Raw genomic sequence first — 16,905 nt, 5'->3', positions numbered from 1 at the left:
TTGCAAGACCCCATCCCTGCCTCCCGCCCCAGCTCTTCTCATGCCTCCTCCAGCACCGGTGGGTACTTCAGGGAGCCTCCCAGCACCTCCAGTTTACCTCCAGTCTGCCAACGGTTGGGTGCCCGCCATGGACTCCGGGATGACAGTTGCGTGCTGAACAGAAGTGTGGGTGGCCACCCCGGTGAGCTGCTGCCAGGCGGGCGGGAGCAGGATCTGCTGAGTGCCACTGGGCCACGCTTGCTGTCGGACAGAGGGAGAGCAATTTCTCAACAAGAAGCATCTTAACTCCGAGTGTGGTGGTGGCCCACGCTCAGCTGCGGCTCCTAATAAAGATCATGGTCATACTACCTAGCTCTTACCACTTATCAGTAGTAGATGACAAATACTTTCAGGAAACCGCAGTAAAAGCAGTAAAAGTCATCAATACAGAGAGTGCAAAGGAGGCGGGGGAAAAATCCCTGCCATCCAAAGCAGCAGCAGTTCCAGGTTAAACTGGGAATGGGAGGGATTGAAACTGATTGGCATTTCAACCCAAACATCAAACTCTTTAGCACCTTTTAATTTTGACTCTCCGTATCAGTTGGGTTCTATGGTCCCATTGTTATTTTCCCCCTCCTACAGCAAATTTTCCTTCCCACCCCAACAGAACCTAAAGGACTTCAAGAACTTAAAGGAACTTAAAGGAGAACTTACTTTCCAAGGATCAGGAAAGAGAACGGGGGACTGCAAGGTTTTTGCGAGGAGGAAAAAAAAAGAGGAATTTAGGGATACCAAAAGGGAGTGAGTATGGCCAATGAGTGCTCCTCAGGAGGAACATCTTGCTGCACAGGCCAAGGAGCCCGGTAGCCTGCTTCCAGCTGACCAGGAGCTCCCTGGCCAAAGCAGAGCAGAGCGGTGCCTAGCAACAGATTGCATGCCTCTCCTCTTCCTGTGCTCTACAGCTTTTTCTGAGTTGGTGTCCCCCCTTTGCGGGGGCGGAAATCTCTGCCCTGTGAGTTGAGCCATTGCTCTGCTATGCAACCACCCCTCCAGCTGCGCTGCCACAGGCATGACTCAGGTCGTCCTGCTCCAGTGACTCCACATTACGAGTCACACGATTGGTTTTCTGACTTGGGAAACTTTCTTTGCTATGTGCTGCCTGAAGGCAGCTCCAGCAGCTTCTCATTGCCTGTGCTGGGGAACGCTGGAGTAGTGGCTACAGCCCTCCTTAGTCCCACAGGGCACCCCTATATTGGACCCATGTTATGTTATCTCATGGCTCTAAGGAGGTTAAATTTCAAAGAGGAGAGGCTTCTTCCAGGCCTGCATTTTTCCCCATCTCTATTCTCACAAGAATCCTGGTAACTATTCCCATAATCCCCTCCTATCCCCCAATAAAAAAAAATACCACACCACACCACTCCCCCCAAACCCCTCACCCTTTTCCCAGTTCTGCTCCAAAATTTGACTGTCTTGTAATTTTCTGTGTTGCTGAGTTAGATGAAAAGGCTGCTACGGTGAGGCCTCTCAGCAACACCTGCAAAGGATGGACAGTCACAGGGCTCCCGAGAGCGCTTCATCTAAGGAGCTACAACCATGGAGCTGCTTGGAGCAGGTAGGAGAAAGAGGCAGAGACGCAAAAAGATCAAGGAGCAAAACAGTTGTTTTTTTTTTTCCTTTTCTTTTTTTTTCCCCTTTTCTTTTTTTTCCCCTTTTTCCCCAGCGTTGATTTAAAAGAGGAGACTAAACTACTGTTGCAGCCATTCCCGGGGGACTACCTGGATTTACTTGCAGAGAAAACTGCATCCTCCCTTTTCAGGAAGAGAACTGAACAAATCTAAGCTCCTTTCCCGACTGCAGTGCATAAATTTAGATGCAGTGTCAGGGTCCAGGCACAAATTCCTCACTTATTAGGTAAGGACCACTGAATCATTTAATCTGCAGATAAGACTTGTCTAGGCTGATCCACTAGCACAGTGTGCTGTGCTTCCACATGGGAGGCTTGTGCCGGCAGCCGCAGCCTGTTCTCAGTTATTGCATTACTGCGAAATTGTGCCGCCGCGGCAGAGCGCCGTGCTGGCCCCTGCGCTCGGGAGGTGGCGGGTCCCCCAGTGCGACAGAGCTCCCGCTTCGGATGTAGAGCAAGAATGACTAATGGAATAAGCGTGTTTGTTCTGAAAGTCGGTGGCAGGACCTCCGTGGGAAGAAGTGTTGTTGGGAAGGAGTTAAAAGGAGAGAAAATCAAGAATTCAGGGCGTTATTCAAGGACAGGGGACAGTTCTGGGTCACGTCATGGAAGCCCGCCAGAAAACTGTACAGCTTTGTCTCTTTCGAGATCTGAAGCTGCAAAGAGCTATTCGTAAAGACAGGCTCAGGCTCCTTTCACTGGTCTCTGTGCATACAGTATGTGAACCACACTTGCTCGAGTGGGAGAAAATAGACCCAGAGAAGTTACAAGTAAGTCACTTTCACCACTGGCTCTGCATCTTGCAGGCTGCTTGCTCCGTCTAGCTCCACGCCACAGGCTGTGAACACACAGCAGCCAGAGATGATGCTCAAAATCTGTCACTGCCTCTGCCCTGGGTCCCTCCAGCTGCTGGAGCTCTGTCCCCTGTCCCTCTTCCGGGACCACTGGGTCTCATACAAAATGTACAGGGAGAGCTCGACGCCGGCTGCCTTGGATGCAGTAGGGTTTTGCCAGCCACAGCCATGCTTACACGGGGAAGCACAGCGACCCGCGCCGTGTGCTGGGCAGGCGAGAAAGCCCATTGGCACTACACAGTGCTGGGAGCACAAGGAGCTCCTTCGTGCCTGATCAGGGGGATGAATAAGGCAAGTGGAAAGACAGAAGTGGGCTCCGGAGGTGCTACGCTTTCTGCCGGGGACAGTCCCTCTAGCAGTTGGAGCAATCGGATGGTCCGGTCTGAAGAGCATTAGATAAGCAGCTGTGCACGAGAGGAATAGCTTTCTGCCGAGAGAGGGACATGCAGCCGCTCAGAGATCAGATGTGACTACAATGCATTACAAAGAAGCTGTGTTTTTCCATTCAGGAAACTGGAATTGGGTACAGATTTGTTTATCAGACCAGCTGCTCAGCCCAAACCGAGCGAGGCCCGCGGACACCAGATGCCACTGGCATCAATCAGAGCGCCTTGCCATCAGAGAAGCAGCTAGCATTTCTCATTGCGTGAGACAGACAGATATATCAACAGGCAGACTGCCTCTCTTTTATTAAATCAAAAATTAAAAATCTATGCAAGTGAGGAGCGTTTCTCAGAAACAGCTTAAATTGCCTTGTGGAAGTGACAGTGAATGAAACGTTAGTAGAAAGTGCAAGAGGGGCAGCCCATGAAATGGGAGTTCATGCAGCAGGGGCAGCACAGAAATCGGTAACAGCGCTCCTCCTGAACACTCTCCTACAGAGACCGCGCGGTGACCCCAGCAAGGCCACCTCGAGAAGAAAGAAGGAGCTGGAGGTCCCAAAATCTTTCAGGATCCTGCTGCCTTTGGGATGCTTCAGACCCGACCCTCATGCCTTCAAGCGCTATATAACAGCACATCTCAGGAGGCCTGGCAGAACGGCAGGGGCTTGCAAAGCTCTGTCACCTCCTTCATCCACTGTCTCGGCTGACTTCTTGCACAAGCACTAGCTGCCTGCAATGCTGCCTCCACAGACTCCTTCTTGCTTTGCCATTATTTTTGGTTTCCCTGCCTCGCAGGCTCTCCTTTCCTACCAAACAAGAGTGGTGGCCACATAGGTTGTTATGACAGGCTGCAACAGAGGTAGGTTGGATGTTTCAGGCAGCCCCCTAACAAAGACTCCGCTATTGGGAAGGGGCAGGGCACGTTAGCTAAATGAAATCACACAGGCTGCAAGTTGTGTTTCGATCCGTCTTCACCAGACAAGCGCGGTTGGCAGCTGGCAAAGAAAGGCAATTGCACCAACAGTCTTACCCCAGCAAAGCAGCGCACGGGCATAAAACCCTGAAGTCTGCTGGTACCTGACTGCGCATGAATGCGCTGGCGTTAATGAAGGTATGGTAGCTCAACCAATCCTGAGTCAGAGGCATGGATTTTTGACTTGTAGGTCACCTTTTCCAGACTGCACAACTTAATACTAAGTATACTAGGCGCTTTTTTTTTTGCCGCCAGAAACATGCCTGATACTGGCAGAGATACCACAGCACCAGCTGAAAACCAGTAGGGGCAGATTCACCAAAGCCAGCACAAGGAGGAATGAACTGCTCCTCCTTTTTTGAGGAGATGGAGTTCCCCTTGAGGATGTGCATGTTATCGGTGGTACCCGTTCCCATTCGTTTTTTTTTCTGGGAGGAACCATGCCTTTCCTGTGAGCGCATTTTGGACAATTGTGCCAACAAGCACTACTGACAAGGAGAGCTTCTTGGCTGTGGGGCCCTTGCCTCTGCCCCTTACATCTCTCTCATAACTTAAGAGCAGAGGGTAGCTCATAAAATAGAAGGGTGCAAACTTAAAGCACAAAAGATATTTATCGGCAGCATACAATTCGCCGGCGCAACTCCTGGCCACAAACTACCACTGAAACTGTGAGTTCAGGAGGATGCAGGAAGGTTATTACTAGTTCCTCCTCAGCAGAGGCCTGACACAGCTTTTCCTGAAGCTTTCCACTGATTCCAGTGGAGAAGCAGAAGGAAAGAAGGTCCCTCCAGAGACTTTTGCGACTCTGACATAGCCTTTGAGGTGAACAAAGAACTGGGGGAGGTTTGGACACTTTGGAGAAAGCTGGAGACCCTTATATAGCTGCCCAAGTCTCCAAACTGCACCACAGAAGGCTCTCGGAGAAAGCTACTCTCGTCAGCCTCCAGGAGCTAAACAATACAAAAAATACCCACCAAGCTCAGTGTCTTCAGAGCTCCTTACCTGTGCGAGGAGTCCTGGCTGGATCTGAAGAGGCTGCGCCCCAGGAGCCTGAGTGACAATGGGAACGGCATTCTCCATCCGAACTGAATACCCAGCATGCTTCGAAGGGGAAGCTTGTAACCCTGTTGCACCAGCACAGAAGGTACAGCATTAGCCATCAACAACATTGCTAGGAACAGGGGTCTGGTTTTCAGAGGTGCCTAAGGGCACTTGTTACTGTCCACTTAAATTGCAGTCTTCAGTCCCTCCAAAAAATCAGGCTCTCAAGAGTTCCACCCCAGCCCAAAGACATCCATGAAATGTTGATAAACATGATACATGCGTAAGGGTGCAGGAAAAGCATTGACAAAGATGTTATGGGATTAACTGACTTCATATTTTTAGGGTACCTTGAATCCATGGAAAACATCTCAATACAATGTGTACATGGAGAAAAGAGGGGAGGAAATAGCTTCTCTTCCCCCATGTTCTCTGGTTTGACAACAGAAAATGGTTCTTGCCAACCAAAACACATTGCTATGTAAGAATGCTCTCTCATGACCCAAGTGGGACAGTGGGATGGGAATCCAGAACTGTGCACTCACTCAGCCTTGATGGGAACAGGTGATTTTCTCTTGCACAGCTTCTCAGGACTCATATTTAAAAGATGCTGATTTGACCGTGTAATCTAGCACACCCCAAACTGAGTTGCTGACTCAGCCATGCATTAGCCTAGCTGAGCTGGAGGGAACTTCCCGCTCGACCACCTTAGGGTGTGACACAGCCTATGCTACATCCCCTGCTTTAGAGCTTTCTTAAGACAGCAAGCAGAAGATGTTAGCTTACATATTCTAGCAATACATTTCTGAAGCCAAACCCTTGAGATGCGTGTTAACTATGCAGAAGAGGTCTAGCTGAACTCCCCTAGTTCAAAAGCGCTTTGATAATCTTGCAGAACATTTAACAAGAGCCTAGAGACTGGTCCACAGACTTGTAGAAATGAAGAGCGGAAGTTGCACCAGCCGAACCAAGGTCTATTTAGACTGCTTCCTACAGGCACCCGGCTAGTTTTTCCAAATGGCTACAGCATGTAAAGTCAAGAGAAGGACAAGTGGATTAATCTGATCATCATCCAAGTTGTCTGACAATGGTACCTGCCACTGGAAATACAGAGGCAGAGCTGTTTGCAGCAGGGCTGGAGCTGAAGGAATGGTACTGATAAATGGTCATGAGTATCTGTTATGGGGCCAAACTCTCATCTCTGCCAGCACCACACTCCCTGCTGCGTTAACCTCCTGAGTCCCCCTTTTAACAACTGAATCACAGAGAAGCGATGAACCCATTATTTATGTACTGATTTATCGTTGCTGTGGTGGAAAGTTTTCTAGTTTACCAAAGTGAGGCAGAAGAGCCTCAAACTCTGTTCAGGGCAAAGGATGAAAAATATCACATATTTTTCCCCAACCTCTTCTCAGTGCCTGCCCCGTTGTTTTAGACCAGCCACCTCCAACTCATGATGTGCGTGCATCTCGTGAGGCGCCTGCAAGATCCTCCGTTGTTGCAAACATTTCCATCTGTGACCACCTCATTGTTCTGACTTACTAGGCCAGCAATTTGTCTACCATATAATCTGCACTAAGGAAGCTTGTTTCCAACAAGACCTAAATGAAGCAGCAGTGGGGAGGGAGCAGCGACAGGCCAAGACCTGGCGAGGCTGTTACTTACCTTGGAAGCCTGGTGGGCAGACGATGAGAGCTTGCTGGAAGGGGTCAGGCCGGGCACAGATCTGCGCTGTTCCTGTCTGCAGGGGCATGCTCCGCTGGGCCACCGCAGCCATGGATGCCGCTGAGGGCTGGTAGAGTGCAGATTGGTAATTTAGTATGGAGACCTCGGGGTTGGCTAAGGAAATAGTGGCACTGGAGGAGGTGGGAGCCAGGTTGGTGGTCTAAAGGAATGACGGGAATTAAACAAAAACAAACAAAAATGAGGGAGATGGGTACGTTGGAAGAAGCAAAATCCAAAAATAAAATAAAAACGTAAAATAGTGTAAGATAAATTAAAAAAAAACAAACCAAACCAAACCAAAACAAAACAGCAAAGCAAAACCAAAGAAGGGGGGGGGTAAGAACAGGACACTGAGGAGCACAGAGGCAAGGGCAGTGATGGGGAAAGGAGCACGATCTGCCTGAGTAGACGCAGCTGTACCATGCCACGGGACCTCCGGCCACGCAGTGCTGCTGTGTACTGCTTGGAGACATAGCGCGTTCTCCAAAGCAGAACTGTAACCCCATTTATCGCCCAACTGGCTCTGATTCACAGCATACAGAAGATGGGTTCAGAAAATACTACTATCCCCACATCACGTAGTTCTCTCACCATGTACATAGCTCTAGAAGAAGCTCACATTTCTTAGGTAACCGAAACTCAGCACCTCCATGCCCTGTGAAGCCTCAACCTGAGAGGGGAGACTCATTCCAGCCTTTCCACTACTAGCTATCTAAGACGGCACATGGCCCGTGAATTGTGTTTTGAATTTGAAGGAATCAGAAGGCATAACAGTGGGTAATACTTTCAAAGTCCAAATTTCCCTTGGCTGGACTTTAAAACCTCTGAGAGCAGAAACTCCAGCAAGGGATGTTGCAAAGCCACAAAAATCAGCTCAGTGTTCTGCAAAACATCTAGAAATCTTAAGGTGATTTGTTTTTTATTTGGACTGAGTCTGTAACAGTTGCAGACAAACAACCCCTAAACAGCTCTGCCACTGCTCTACAAAAACATGCCCTTAGCATTCATGTCCAGGCAACTAGGCCGTCTACCAGACCAGAGTCCACCTTTCCTCTCCACCCAAACGCACTGACATAACTGCTGGAGATAGGTGAGACAACAATTTCTCATGGTGAACATACGAACCCAGGATGAAGCTTTGATCAAGGCTGCATGAGGCAGCAGGCTCAGCATTTCGTGCTGCCCTGGTTGCCACTGGGCCTGGGAAGGGTACCCATGTTGCACTGCCACAGCCACAACCACAGCCACGAGGGATGTGATGCTGAAACGTTTCTTCCTCCTCCTCTCTCTGTGCAGAGGCAGAGAAGTGCAATCTGTTCTCCTGTGCAACACACGGAGCAGCAACCGCGACAGCTCCCACATTCCTAATCTCAGTTGTTGTAACTGGAAGGAGGCAATCCCCAGGTATTTTCCCGAGACAGGGAGCACTGGCGAGCCAAGATGAGCGGTATGTTGAAGAGAACGGTGAAAGGTTTAGAGCTCGTTCAAATTAAAACACCCTTCCGGGAAATGTTTCTACCACTTCTAGAACCACTGGAGATACCGGTTTTGCTCACAACGCACACCCTTCATGAGAATTCAGAGATTACCACGGACGTCCCCAGCCAACAACCGATCTTAACATCAAGTGAGTTGTGAGGAAACAAAAGCAAGTCTGCGTTTCCTACTAGCGCTTGTGGTACAAATGACATCTCTGCCCTGCAGCTGGGGCCTAGGGGAGCATGCAGCACGCATTTCTTTAGTCAGCATCTCAGAAACAGCCTAGAAAGGGAACCAGTGTTGGTACCTAATACCCTATCACACCAAGCCATGCCCTATCTCTGTCTGCGTCTGCTTAATGAATTGTTCCAGAAGACCTTCTGCGATCACATGTATCGAGAACTGAGTTATGAAGTCTGGTTTTCTGAGTGACACAAGAACACCCTGTACGTTTACACAGAATCCTTTAGCTCCCTTGCTTTTCCAAGCACCATTTCCGCAACGCCACCTGCAATCTCTAGAGTGAATCTTGAGCAGCCTGTTCCCAAAAGGCTTAAAAGACAGTAGCTATTTCTTGAGCTTCAGTCTCCTAGAGTGCAGCCCCCGGAGAGTTTCCTTTCACTGCTGTAATACAGTACTGCAGTAAACAACCCAGCCTGCTACTCACGTAAAATTTGTAAACCCAGCGGCCCCCAACACTGGGGCATGTAAAACTAATACAAGAGTCTAAAGCACGATTACAAAGCCAGAGCCCACCAATGTAGAGCGCAATTTGTTCGGAGTGGGGGTACGTGCACACCGTTCCCACGCCAACTGTGGCACCTGGAGTAAAACCAATGAGAGATAAGAATAAACATTACCACTAAACTCTTCTTTCCTGTTCATCGGTTGCTGTTCTGCATCTGTTGCAGAAGGGTTTAAATTCTTTTGACTTCAATGCCAATTTGAAGAAGTGCTGTAAGATCACGAATACTTCTGCGTGACCCAGGGAATGCAGTCCTGCTTGCTGCATTAAGGGACTAATGAGCTTTTCCCCACAGCAACTTCCCAACTAAGCAGGATTTATCACCCCCAACAACAACATAAACAACGAGGGCAACATTTCACCGTGGCACAAAATGTCACAAGATTACCGCTTGCCTGAAGAAAAGAGAATGAGGAAGAGCGGAGGAAGGACAGTAAAAAAGTACCATCTTTTTGCAGGCATGTTAAATGGGATGCTACTTCGCTTTTCATCTTCTAGACCCTACTGACATAAATGTTTCAAGCACTGGCTGCTTCTGATCGATGCCCTTACCTGGTTGTGGACTGTGTTCAGCTGGTTGTTAAAAGTCATGGTCAAGTTGGTCGATGTGCTTGGGGCTACATGGGTGATGAATGGCGTCTTGCTCTGGTTCACTGTGTCATACATATTCACCCGCCGCTTGCAAATCTCCATGTTCTGGAAGCAGGACTTGACGCTGGGTAAAGGAGGACAAGGAAGAGAGAGAAAATCAACCAACCGACCAACACAGGTAACAGTTCATCACAGTGGCCCTGCATTAGGTCTCCACGGCAGGCTTGGCACTTTCTAGGCTCTTAAAGCCCTTTGCTATTTTACGCAGGTCTCTCTTAACCACTGAGAGTCAGATTAACCCTGTCCTGAAGAGGGCCAAATGGGTGTCAAGATGAGAGCGGCTGCTCTGGGACTCCTGGGTGTCCCCGTGTGTCTCAGCACTGCAATGTAAGTCCCAGATCGCGAGCAAATCTGTTGGTCTTCAGGTGGCAGGGCAAGAAATACAAAGTCGCTATTTTAAGAGAGTGAAAGAGACTGAGAGCAAGAAAGAAAAACGTTGTTTTTTCTGATGATTAAGTCCCAGAGGAAAAGACAACTCATGCTTTCTGCCTCAGTGTAAGCCTAAAGGTAGTTCTACAGGTCTTTTGCATGGAAGAATTTTACTATTCACGGTCACTGAGATCCCTGAAAAATCTTACTTGTTCCTTTTAAAAACTAGTTCACCAAGAGCTGAGTCCAGCCAAGCGGTTAAAGCATCGCCTCTGTCTGGCTAAACGCTTCCGCAGATGCTTATCTGAAAGCACATGAGCTGTCCTCTTGTAGTCAATGGGACGATTCATATCGCAAAAGGTTATGCCAAATCAGATTCATCGATGTCCCGAGGGAATCAGGTTCTGAGGTTATCTCAGACTGTGAACTGGATCTCGGGGGGAGGGGGGGGGAGATTACAGCTTCTTCCTCTACACAGACTTTCCTTTAAATGTTATTGATATAGTGATGGAAATTTTGAGAAGTACCATATTCTGTATCCCCAGTAAAGGAGATGAAAAACTCTCTGCATTGCTAGAGCACTCTAGGTGCCTGGTACATGAAACTGCCGATGTTTCATTTTTATAATTGGGATACCAAAGCCTTCAGAGGTTTAAGAGAGAACAACGTAGCGATCTTGCGCAAAACTGTATTTTTAATAAAATCTCATTTTTCCAAGGTCTCAAAGCCAATACCGGTTTTCCACAATTCTTCCATAATAATTGTTTTTACAAATGTGACCTCAGAGTCTGAAACACAACCCAAAAAACTATAAAGGCATTTATTTTATTTCCATTATCCCAACCCAGAAAAATAGAAAATCCAAGCAGTGAAAATCAGCTGTAGCTGTTAAAAATCAGCTGTATGCATAATTTCTTTTGTAACGATCTAAGCTGTTAGAGGTAGGGCAGGTAAACACATCCTCACATAACTTTTAAGAAACAAAATGTCCCTTCAAAAGGAACAAGCTCATATGATCCCTAGGGTTGGTCAGGAAGAGGACCTACATCTTTTTATCCCTGTCTTGTCTCTTACTCACATGGTCATCTGTCTTCTCTTACGGGTAATATCTTGATAACTGGATCTGTGCCATAAACACCTGCAGACAAGACAGGCTCAGGACACTGTGCATAGCTGCTCATTATGTGCATTCATTTAAAGAACTATGAAATACCTGTAAGTTGCAGCACACTCAGAAAAATCAAACACTTATAAATACAGAAGACTATTGAATTGCAGTTTTCCAGTCAAGTACGAATATAGCCTCCCTCCAAAAAGCAGAAAGCACTGGAAAGAGTATATATTCTGTACATGGTAAACTGTCTGTGTTACCAAATGGTTTTATATAACAAGGTATAATCTCTACTGTGGTATAATCTGTACTGTGTAATGCTGTGTTCTCTGTCTTTCTTAAAAAAAAAAAAAAAAAAAAGGCAGGGACAGAGCAAAATGGACAGAAAGACTGAGGATTACCCAACAACTTAAGAGCCAGGCAGTTAAATATGTGAAATGGGGAGCTAAATGGGGAGCTAAACTCGCTTTGCTGTTTGCTTGGAAGTAAGCAGAACAGTCTCTCTCAGGCTGCTCAAACTCGCAGCCTCTCTGAAGCTTGCCACGGCAGAGATTCCCTCCAGAAGCTGCATCTCCCATATATTCTCACTTTCTCTGCTGCCTGATTTACTTTCAAGAGAGATTACAACTCCCTGCATCTCTCGAGGCTTTGAAGTTTCTATTCTCAAAACCACAGGTAATCACAGACAAAATTTCCATCAACTTGCCAGGCTGGTTACAGCTTTTTGCTCTCTTTACCAATCACCGCTTCCAACGTGACGGGGCTGCGCAGGGTTACGCGCCCGGCTGGCACAGCATTCAGTATTCAGAGATCCGATGCTGAATTTTTTATTCAGGTAAAATTCTCACTGCTATTGGCCCCGATGTTATTTTCAACCTTTCTGGGGCTTTGCCTGAGCAGCCACAAGTGAGCACTTAAAAAAAATGAAGACGCGATTATGGTCTGCTGTGTTAGCGGAAAGATTTCTGATGGCGATGCATTATGCCACAAATCTCTCCTATCTTACACAATCAGTTGCTGCACAGTAAGAAGGACTGTTGCAAATGAAAAGACTTTTGTATATGATGCTAACACTGTTAGAAAATACTGTATTTTTTTTATTTATGAATGTTTTTATACGAAGCTTGCTTTCTCTCTGTTTAGCACAACAATCTCCCATCTTGTTTTCATTACATTTATCACTTACTATCTTCTTACAGATAACAATGATCAAAGATGTCTGTGCAGGGTAAGTCTGGGTCTACCCAGATCGTGCACCCACTACCTTCTGGTAAACAGATGCTCGTATCTTGTGATAAATGTAACAAAAAGGCAGCTACAGCTTTTTCACAGAGGGAAAACTACCTTAAATGAACTCGAAATAGCACAGGTAAGGGCACACCTACGGGCAGGAGAGGCGACACACAGTAACCTGTTGCTCTGCAGCACCCACACAAACATACTCTATGTATGTTACATGTGTATGTATGTATATTATATATGTTATTATGTATGTATGTATATTAAGCAGTCCCCTTTATTTTCGTCCCTGAGCTCCTCGCAGCCTTTAAACACCCACGCACATGGCACCCAGCGAAGTACGGTGCTGTGCCAGTAACTGTTCTCCTGACAAGGTGAAGGCACAGCCCGCAAAAGCACCTCGAACTGCAAAGTGCCGTGGAGCAGGATGTTCAAAGCTCAGTGTCCTGATGGCTATGGAAAAAAACCCCTACATGTCTGCCTTCACTTGCACCCGAGAAGCCTGGCCCTATGTGAACCGCCCAGGGGACAAGCGCAATGTGCCGGGCGCAGGTTTCCTGCGTTTCAGGCTGCTGCGCTCCGTGACACAGCCTTAGGAGAAGGGGAGTCACGCTTGAAGGCATCACACTTCTTCACATTTCCATTGGGCAGTGGAGTCCATCTCCATTCCACAAATGTGTCAGCTGAGGTCAGAACACGGTGTTTAAGGTCACGGAGGCGGGCAACAACAAAGCTGAAAACTGAACTCCTTGTCCTGTTGCCTGTGCCTGTAAACCAGCCCGCTGCAGAAAAAGTTCTTCCCTTAAAAAGCAAACGGTCCCAAACTGACCCCTGCAAGATGGAAAGGTTCTGGGAGGAAGGGTCGGCTCCCCACTGCAGATAAGGTTGATTACTGCAGTAACAATCAGGACTACATTACTTTGAGATATACTGATACTTTCGGCACTAATTGCATAATTTCTTCTGCATTTTAATGCAAACATATGTAATTATTGAATATTTACATAATGAATGTAGCACACTCTGCAGTGTTTTAAATGCCAAGCACCTACAACACAATTCTTGCAACCTTAAGAATTGGCAATCTTCTTTTTTTTAATCCAGAAAAAGACGAAAACTTAGGGCTTAAGCATCTTAATAATGCCCCTCAGATACATTTGGACTCCACTACAACCAGCTCTCCTCCTCACCCCTCAATTCAAAACCCGAGGGAAATGAAAGCCACGTACTGTGTGCTGTGAGGGAAATCAAGCAAGTGCGTCATGGTGACAAAGGGGTGGTTCAGAGTTTCAATGGGTGTTATTCTCTTATCTGCATCTATCGTCAACATCTTCTTTAACAGATCGATAAACTCCCGCCGGTCCGCCTTTTCCACCAACATATCACTTCCTTCCAAATCTGTTGTCATGTTCACCTAAAGGAGAAAGAACAAGGGTGAGCGCTAAAGGGAAGGAGCAGATGGTCAGGTCTCCAGCAAACTGTGTTTACTCCTGGTTGGAGCACATGCCCTGCAAGCCGCCCTGTCTAAAGGGACAGTTGCTGAAGTCACACGGCAAACTCTGCGGTGGCTGGTCATCTGGCTTGTGCACGTCAGATCTCTAGACAGACTGTTAAGTGTTCAGCTCGCTTGGGTCAATGGCTAATGAAACACTTAGTCACCCTCCACTGAAGATGAACAGCTTCCATGTGGTAGCAGGCAAGCTCTGATAATCAGTATATTTATCATATAAAGGACTGTGTTATCAGACACTTAACTATGTGTCCTGTGAGCAAATAAGAGATATAAAATAAATAAAAACTGTCAGTAGGTTTATGAGAAACATCCCATTCACTATCAGGTGCCAGGAAAAAAAAAACAACTTTATGTTGTTTCATCCATTTATACAGTCCTCCATTTCTGCATGTTTGAATGCTACAACATCTAGACTTTGCTAGCTCAAACTCCAGTTCTGTGCTACTGTTGTGCCAGTTGTGCGGGCTAGTTTGCTTGCTAGCACAAACTCCAGTCGCAGGAGTGGTTATGCTGGAATTAACTTTCACAACCACACAGAATTGACACAATGAATTCGTACTGCCCGTTCCCCCCAGACAGCCACGTTTTACAGAGAGCACGCTCTTCTGCGGCCACGGTGATTATTTCCAATGTCACCGTTTTACAAATGGAAATGTTAAAGCACACAGAAGTAAGTGACTTGCCAGTGGTTGCATGGAGGAGCACTGGAGAGGCAAGAGAAAACACAGGATTTGGACAGTCAGAGATATCACTTAGCCATTTTCCGAGGCTGCTTTACTACAGCACACTGAGCCCACATACCCCTATATGCAGTTTTCCATATAAAGCGGCAGATAACAAGCTGATTTGGTAGCCATAATTCTGGAATTTCTCAGGAGCTGGCACAAGAACAGGATACACGGAGAAATCATGTAGTTCCCCTTTGTTAGCATTGCCCGAAAGCATGTGAAGCAGTCTTGATGGTTACTCACCAATGCTCTTACCTGTGCCATATCATCCAAACAGTTGAAAATATACTTTCTTGCTTCCTTCGACTTAATCCCCGTCTCTGCCTCATGATCATCCGGTGTCTGCTCAAAACAGGAGACAGGCATTGACCAGAACTGCCCTGCAATCAGCTGTGGGTTATGTGCCACTTCCAGCTTCTGCCTTATCCTGCCCTCATCAGAGACCACTGTGTCTCTCTTGCCTGACCAGGTAACATTTACGCTACCGCCACTACGGTTATATGACAGCTTTTGTGTCACAAGGTGATTTACCTCTTCTTTTTCACTTCAGAGGATCTTCCCAACTCTGGCTTGAGTCCCAAAGGTCTCTTACGCCCACCCCAGCGTGAAGCTCAGCATCCCATCCTTACAGCCAGAAGCCCACTGGCCTCTCTCCTTGGGGACGAATGCAGCCAAACACACTGGTACAAGAGACTCAGGGCTCACTTGAATTACTATCAGTTTTGATTGTCAGAATTAAAATGCTTTCTGTTGTTTGTTTGTTTGGTTGGTTGGTTAGTTGGTTTTTTTCCCCCAGTGTGTTAGATATTAGAGCAAACTCTGCCCAGGGCTTGTTTCATTTAAACTACACATCAATTCATTGACTACTTAGAGGGAGATTTCCAGGTCAATTCCAGACTTAAATTTCCCACAAAGCAGTGCCAAGCAGGTGGCCTAAGGGCTGCAGACTTTGGGGATGGCAGTTTTACCTCGGGTTATACCCACCCCAATGTCTACGCTGCATTGCAAAAAGCAGAGACCGAGGCTCTGTGGTGACCTGAATGCCTCCTCTCTTCCAACCAACAACTGCAAGGTAAAAGAAACAAGGGAACGTCTTCCTACCTTCAGCCTCCACAAAGGATATGGTGAGTCTGTGTCCCTGTTGAAAAACCTCGTAGTCTTTGTCCCTGCACTTAACAAATACTCTGCTGGTAAGCCCTGCGTCTGTGAAATATAGCGAATCTGTAAGAGAAGGATGAGAGGTCACTGTTCATCTTGTGAAGATCTCTGGAGGTCTTCTGTGAAGGAAGGCAGGAGGCATTTAAAACAATAGAACAAAGAAAGAGAAAACATGGCACGTAGTTAGACTTCACGGAAAAAAAAAAAAAAAAGCCAGTGCAAGGAATGAGACGAAAGAGAATTCCCGTACGGCATCCCCCCATTTATCATGTAGATCACTGGAAACTCACGCTTACAGTACGCTCCCACAAAGCCTATGGATAAAGGGAGGAAAGTCCCTAGGTTTTAGAGGTCAAAGAGGAAGACCCACACGGAGATTTGAATGGTGTGTTTCACTGCTTTGCACCTTTTTATGTCATGCTCTCCTCTCCAGGAGGTAATTTCAACAATTTGATATTTGCGCTGTTTTTTTTGCTGGTTTTTCCCCCAGCTGAGCACACAGCCATAACTAGGAGCAGTCTGAAGTTCAAAACAGAGGACTACTAAGTGACTATCTTTGAACTTGGATGAAATAAACACTCAAACGAAGTGCCACCCTCATGGTATGTAAAGTACTTCATCTCTATTGCCTACATGACTTCATTTGTTATTTGGGTTAGTTCCATGAGTATGACCTCGCTGTCACTCACACAGCTAGAAGATGCTACACATGTGTTTCCAGGATCTCAGACTTTAATTTATTTATTCAAAGGAGAAAGGGTCTGTGATTACACAATTAAAGACTGATCCCACACATGCCTGGGGTGCCACATGAAACCTTAACTTCGGCATCACCTGACTCCTGAATGTTTCACTTCACAAAATTGCGGCAAAATCTGCAAAACTTCTAAAACTAGTCATCTACTCTAGAAAATTCTAGGGAAGAATGGAAAAGTTTTTTGAGAGAAGATACAGAGAGGGGTAAAAAACATTAAATAAAGGCATAAAAAGCAGCCGTGGTTTCAAAGACTTCCAAGCACTCAGGACCCGGTTCACTGAGCATGGCTTGCTTGGCTCTACAGCTCCTTAGGTCCATCGGAGCTTGTGTACCTGAGAAGCACCAGGATCCCGCCCACAGCCCAGCACCAGTGCTGCAGGGCAACTCGGCTGCAGCGAGGGGTCAGGATTAGCCCCTACCCCTTTCCCAGCTCCTCAGGAGCCATCACCGTACTTCACTGGAGGAAGCTTTGTGCTGGGCAGTTAAGCTGGGCAGGTAGATATGGTGATTTCT

At 47.0% G+C, this 16,905-nt stretch overlaps 1 protein-coding gene across 2 annotated transcripts in view; it reads right to left on the bottom strand.

The window, feature by feature from the left end:
- HIPK2 (homeodomain interacting protein kinase 2) overlaps positions 1–16,905 on the bottom strand; it is a 133,341-nt gene that overhangs the window by 17,516 nt on the left and 98,920 nt on the right. The window contains exons 4-10 of one of the 2 annotated variants that reach the window (XM_082485037.1): positions 15,579–15,698; positions 14,733–14,819; positions 13,466–13,650; positions 9,419–9,581; positions 6,583–6,709; positions 4,879–5,000; positions 98–240 (exon numbers count right to left, since the gene is read on the bottom strand). In XM_082485037.1, coding sequence (XP_082341163.1) covers positions 98–240; positions 4,879–5,000; positions 6,583–6,709; positions 9,419–9,581; positions 13,466–13,650; positions 14,733–14,819; positions 15,579–15,698 — 947 coding nt within the window. Of the gene's footprint in view, positions 1–97; positions 241–4,878; positions 5,001–6,582; positions 6,803–9,418; positions 9,582–13,465; positions 13,651–14,732; positions 14,820–15,578; positions 15,699–16,905 lie in introns of both variants that reach the window. The other variant, XM_082485036.1, reaches the window with a different exon arrangement.

This window comes from Vanellus vanellus, assembly GCF_965231255.1.
Source record: "Vanellus vanellus genome assembly, chromosome: 1".
NCBI lineage: Eukaryota > Metazoa > Chordata > Aves > Charadriiformes > Charadriidae > Vanellus > Vanellus vanellus.
Note: the sequence above shows the minus strand (reverse complement) of the source record. Positions and strands in the feature narration are given on the sequence as shown.